Raw genomic sequence first — 6,000 nt, 5'->3', positions numbered from 1 at the left:
GGCATGTTTTTTAATCTGCACCGTTGGTTAGAACTTGCGGTTCAACGGAGGAGCAGAAAGGGAGACGGGCTCGTCAATGACTCCGTTTCGCCGCCATATGTTTTAGCCATTAGATTTGACTCTCACTCGGGCTTCACCAGGGCCACAGAATACTATTATTATGTTCACTATCCGAATGGGCATCACCAGGGCCACAGAATACTATTATTATGTTGACTATCCGAATAATTGAGAGATCTGTCCGAGTGTCTAGATTAAAACGATTTCAAACATTGGGTCATGAGATTGTAATATTTGATCTTTAATTGAATTGGAACAAATCGTTCAATGGATGAAAGTTGCATAAACCCGGAAGTCTTGTTATAATTTAGCTGGAATGACTGTATTGTATCTTTAGATTTGATCTTAAATATTAGAGTTATAATGCTACTGTAATAACATTGATATTAAAGGGGGTTGAGAAGGAGGATAACGAATTGCCAGATGTTCTTCTCTATACATAAGTTCCTGTCTCTTCTAGCTGTAGCGATGATCATGATCATACTATCAAAACGGCGGCAGAACCATTGGATTTTCGTTTCCAAATTAGAGTTTTGGGCTATGTGGGGGTCCTTATTTAAAGGTGAAGATAATAAAGATACGTTGAATAGCTTCGCTAGTTTTGTAGAAAGAGTGCTTCAATATTTTCGTAGGCAAAAGAGTACTTTTCATCCCTCAACTATTGGTCGGGTTTCATTTTCGTCCTTTAGCTCTATTTTTTCCCTTTTTCGTCCTCCAACTATGGGAAAGTATCATGTTTATCCCTCAATTAAATCCGGCCATTGAAAAATCCTACGTGGCATCATATTGTTCGTCAAATTAGGTTTTTCTCAACCTCAATCTCACTTAAAAGGACGAAAATGATACTTTTCAATAGTGGAGGGATGCAAATGAGAGAAAAAAAACTTAGGGACAAAAATGAAACTCACCCCATAGTTGAGGGACGAAAAGTATCTTTTTACCTATTTTCGTCCTTGGAATGTTCCGTCTCGCATATAATGGTAGTGTTGATGTCAATTCATGGAATTTGGGAGCTGTTAGACGTCAGGTTTGTTAACAACATATATCTAACATAGGTTGGGTAAGTCCCAACCGAATGATATATGTGAGTAAAGTCTATGCCTATCCATTACATTCAACGAGATCTTTTTTCGAACCTAGTGAATTGACTTTTGACCCATAGTAATTTAGCTTGTTCAATGAATTGACTTTTGACATGTAATAATTGAACTTAAGAGGACAAAAATTGTGTAGACTCGATGTATGATTATTATGTATGGGGTGTGAATTTTTGATAAGGTGTAGGACATTATTGTGAGGTTGGTCCATGCAGGAAATCTCTTTTGCCTAACTTGCGATACTTTCGACTAACCAATATCTCCTTGTAAGACGATGTTCAACAATCAACACCAGCAGCTCGAGATGGTTAGTTGTTTGGGTGTGGCGGGCTTGGGCTTTGCGGGCCATCGTAGTCAGAGTGGGTACTTACTTGATCATCTTGGTGGATTAAGTAGAAATTAAATTAAAGAGGCCTATTGAGTAGGCCGAATCATTTAAGTCAGCTTATCAAAGGCCATGAAGCTTATTGTAAAATGTTTCCAACTTCTAATCTTTGGCACAGTTCTTAAGCATTATTATCTGCTACTAAATTAAAAGAATTTTGCAAAATCTAGGCTTTCAGCCAATCAATAGCTTGTTCTCATTCAAGAAGGCGTAGGTGGGCACCTCAAAGTTATAGGGTGCAGGACCCTTCCAAAATCCTTCCAAAGAAGTCATAATTGTATCCAAAAAAATTAATTGCATTAGAAAAAAATATGGGTGTAAGTTATTAAGGTGATTTCATGTAAGGATACTTTGAGACACTTGAATTTTTTTTTTCATTAAAAAAACGTGTATATGTGCAAATGGTGGTCCCAAACAAAATTACAAAACTTAGTGGGCCAAATATTATATAACCGATTAGAGGTCCAATATTTGCCAGCCCATTATCGAAATTGTCCAAAATCCAAGTCCAAAAGAAGGCCCAAGCCAAGAGAAATCCCAGTAATGAAGGGCCGATAAGCTATATAAACCCACAATAAATGTTCTAATTTTCAACATCAATCCATATATGAATAAGATGATCCATCACTCATCACTGTGCTATGTTTGAGAGAGAGGGTTTGGATTGAAACACATGAAACAGCAACTGCTCAAAGCATAAGCTTAATTGACACCAAATACTGTCAAACATGATAACATAAGAAATATAAGACAAGTCTCACTCACACATCAACACTACTTGCTTATTCCTTCCTACAGATAGAGCTTCATATATTCATCCATGCGAGTATATTTCACTTCTGGATAAAGCTCTGAAGCCTCTTCTCCTTCTTCTCCTATTTCAAAGTTTGACAAACAACCATCGTAGAATATGTGGTAAAAATGCCCCACTCCTACCTGGCTTGCATAGTCCATACCTGCAACATTGTTGCACCAAAAAAAAGAGGAAATTATTGTATCTGTATAATATTATCTAGCTGTTTAAGGAAACATATAGGCTTATGTTAAGTACCTTTCAAGGGAGCAAGGAAGTCTTGAGCAGAAATGCTGATCTTTTCTAGTTTCTTTCCACTAAGCTTCTCCCACATCTCTACCAACTGTTTTTGAGAGAGAATGTTTTCTGGTGGCCTCAGATACACTGTTTTGTTCAAAGTTCGAGGATCGTCGATCGTTTTGATCGCGTATGTCGCGACATCATTTTCATCCATGAAAACGGCTGCAGAAAACACAATTTAATCAAACACAGATTATGTTAATTTTAAGAGTGAAGATTGAATTCTACCTTTGGCATTGCCATCCCCATAGAGATATGCTTTGTGTTTTGGAGGCAAGAGGGTTCCAAGTTGAGAGAGGTTAGGCACAAAGTAACCTGCAAAGCAATTAGCAGAAATATATGTGAAAGGTATTTGAGCATCCTCTATTGCCTCTCTCACTCTCATCTTCTCATCAAATGTTACTCTTCCTGGTTCAATTGCATCTCCCATTCGTGCTGGGTCCATGCCAAACTCTGATGGCAAGAAACGCTGAATAACACAGACGGTGTACATGTTACTACTGTCCTGGTATACAATATATATATATATATATATATATATATGTATGTATGTATGTATGTATATTATATATACATATTAGACGTAAGTACCTTAACATTGCCCGCTTCTTTGATGGCATCAACAAGCTTGAGCTGCATCAAAATGTTGTGAGTCCTGAAATGCACACCTGACATGGTGCATATGACAACATCAACCTTTCTAACAGCATCCACAAGGCTTCTATGATCGGAAAACGAGCCCTCGATCAGGCGAGCTCCTTGCTTCTTCAGCGACAGCAATATCTGAAGCTTGTCCATGTCGAGACCGATCTCGGGGCGTTGAAGGACATATGTTGTATGTCCCTGATCAATACTTGCCATGACAAGTCTTTTGCCTATGTAACCAGTACCTCCCACAACAAGAACCTTGCTTTTGGCCATTGCACCTATTGATATCAAATTTCCTCTTGTTTGTAGTGTTTCAAATACAGAACTCAGACTTGTATATATAATAGGGACTTGGTAACTATAAAGGCGACCTCGATCTGGTCGTACAAGTTACTTTATTGATTAAACTAATGAAGAACAAATAATTTGACCAGAATTTCAGTGGAAGGTTGATGCTGTGTTTGTAGGTAATAGTCTAGTTGTTGATTTTTTTTTTGTGGCAAATTGTATAGACTCGGTAGGTTTTAAGTTTGATTCCAACAGAGCAATATTAACATTGTCACGCGTTTATTTTTTACCCAACTTACTTTTCGTTATGTAAGAAATTTTATATGTGCATTGATATGATGACTTGTATTAAAATTATGTTAGATATAAAAAGAAGCAAACTTATATTTTATCATTCTCTGTGTAAAAAAATTGTTGGGTAGGTAATGCCTTGATTTTAAAAGCATAGGTATGTGCCGGACTTGGAAGTTAATTAATACTAGAGTAGAAGATATTAAAAAAAAAACACTACTAAATTTATTGTTGCTCGCCTGCTCGGGCCCCATCAATCAGCAAACATACATAAAATTCTACGTGTACATCGATCGGTTTATATATGATCATGCAATCATTGTGTCATAGTGATTGGAAAAATTACAATACTCACCACCTTCTCCAATCTTTTTGACACGTTTTTTTTAATCTGGACCGTTGGTGAAAACGTACGGTCCATACGTAGGAGAAGATAGGGAGACGGGCTAGTAGACGACCCCGTTTCGCTGCCATATGTTTAGCGAGAAGTAGGTCGTCTACTAGGTATATATTGTTTATTCACTGTGAGTAGTTTGATTTGGTTTGTCTTAACCCTTTGTGGATAGCCGATTAGGGTTTAATAACACTGTTAAACAAATTACGTTGTGTTATTTATTTATTTGTCTCAACACGTCGTGGAAATCTAATTGTTAAGCATACAAGAAGTAGCATACAATTAGGTAGCATAGAAGTAATCCTGTTAAAATTTGAAAAACCTCATTCAATTCAATCACGATTATAATCTTCAATGGCATTTAAATTCAAGACGTGTCTAAGCACACAACACTAGCATTTCTGTTATAATTTTAAGAATTTGAGAGAGGTACGAAGAAAGTAGAGAGAAGAAGAAGAAAGTAAGAGAAAGATCAATTGACTAAATCCACTTGAGATATTGTTTGGTCAGGTTCAAGATCGGCACAGTTTAGTCGTTGAAAAGATGCCTCAACTGCTATCATGTTGGACTAAACTTATAAACCACAGCAATTTAAGACTTTTGTAGTCTTGGCATATCCACCCCTCACTGCAATATTGACGACCCAAATTGGACTAAAAACTGACCACCTAATCGATATATGATTTCATAACTTTTGTGACTAAACTATAATGACTTGTAAATATTACTCTATTTTTAATGGCCAAAAATAACATTTACCCTCTTTCAAACAGTAAATTTTGATTTTAATATTGGTTAAGAAACATATAGTCTATAGAGGCATATCTGATTTGCCCATATTAACATTTTGTAAAACATATTGCATGTATTATAAAAAATGCATCAAACCCCAGAGAAAATGTAACATTCCCCCATTCCCCCAATGATAAAATATACTAGGTTCTATAAAATATGTAGCAGGCCCTATAAGAAAATATAACAGCCCCGTGTTACCTCTCTTTTTGTGTCTCTCACTCAGCTATGTGTATTTTATTTGTCTAGGGTTTTTATCCCTATCAACATTTTGATACTGATTTTTGCCTATTCAACGAGCTCTTATGTGTCGGTACCTAGTGACTAGTGAGTTTTTATTCTTTGAAATTATTACTATTGATATTTTCATGACATATAGATAATCTCAAAAAAAATAAAATTTTAAGATCATTGCTCTCATAATTATGCCTCCGGTGAGTTTGGATCCTAGATCCGCCATTAAAAACATATATTGTGTGGTTTTTCTTGTAGCTATGACTCGGTTCTTTTGAACACTTACTGCAAATCTGATTTTGGTGTTAATAATTGTCGAACATATAAGTGGTTATAATGTGGAATCATCTATTATAAATTGCAAATATAAGAATGTATTGTTCTTTAAATTGTGTAGTTTGAAGTTCTTTTCATCTCAGACATTGAAAAAAATTTATCAAAGGTGTTGTTTCAAAAATTGGGTGCAAATAGAATATTCATTAGATCTGAAGTCTGAACGTAGCGTAAAATTCGAGTTGGAGCAGATGATTTGCCTTAGAAGGAGGTGCAATAGCTTGCATAGATCCTAGTTCTGGTACATGTCGCCAACGAAAAGAGAGGAAAGAGGATGAGATAGAAAATAGAAGGGCATCAGTGATGAGGGAGGAGAGAGCAGAAGAGGATTTCATTAATGAGAATATGAGATATTCACTAAGATGTTCAATGAAAATTCATAACC

General features: G+C 36.1%; 1 protein-coding gene across 1 annotated transcript; it reads right to left on the bottom strand.

Annotated features, from left to right (window-relative positions):
* Positions 1-2,319: 2,319 nt before the first annotated feature.
* Positions 2,320-3,556, bottom strand: LOC119997791 (isoflavone reductase homolog). The gene is made up of 4 exons (XM_038844979.1): positions 3,227-3,556; positions 2,864-3,104; positions 2,594-2,797; positions 2,320-2,498 (listed from the first exon to the last, which is right to left on the bottom strand). Exons 1-4 carry the CDS (start codon positions 3,554-3,556, stop codon positions 2,335-2,337), a joined length of 939 nt encoding a protein of 312 aa, XP_038700907.1. The 3' UTR covers positions 2,320-2,334.
* Between the last annotated feature and the right edge of the window lie 2,444 nt (positions 3,557-6,000).

This window comes from Tripterygium wilfordii, chromosome 4 (assembly GCF_013401445.1).
Source record: "Tripterygium wilfordii isolate XIE 37 chromosome 4, ASM1340144v1, whole genome shotgun sequence".
NCBI classification, from domain to species: domain Eukaryota; kingdom Viridiplantae; phylum Streptophyta; class Magnoliopsida; order Celastrales; family Celastraceae; genus Tripterygium; species Tripterygium wilfordii.
The sequence above is the reverse complement of the archived record's forward strand: the minus strand, read 5'-3'. Positions and strand labels throughout refer to the sequence as shown.

Excerpts from the sequence above, each read along its gene's own strand:
- LOC119997791 (XM_038844979.1), bottom strand. The coding sequence starts at position 3,556 with ATGGCCAAAAGCAAGGTTCTTGTTGTGGGAGGTACTGGTTACATAGGC. Across the intron at positions 3,105-3,226 it reads AAGAAGCGGGCAATGTTAAG|CGTTTCTTGCCATCAGAGTT; the intron begins GTACTTACGTCT and ends TGTGTTATTCAG. Across the intron at positions 2,499-2,593 it reads CTTCCTTGCTCCCTTGAAAG|GTATGGACTATGCAAGCCAG; the intron begins GTACTTAACATA and ends ACAATGTTGCAG.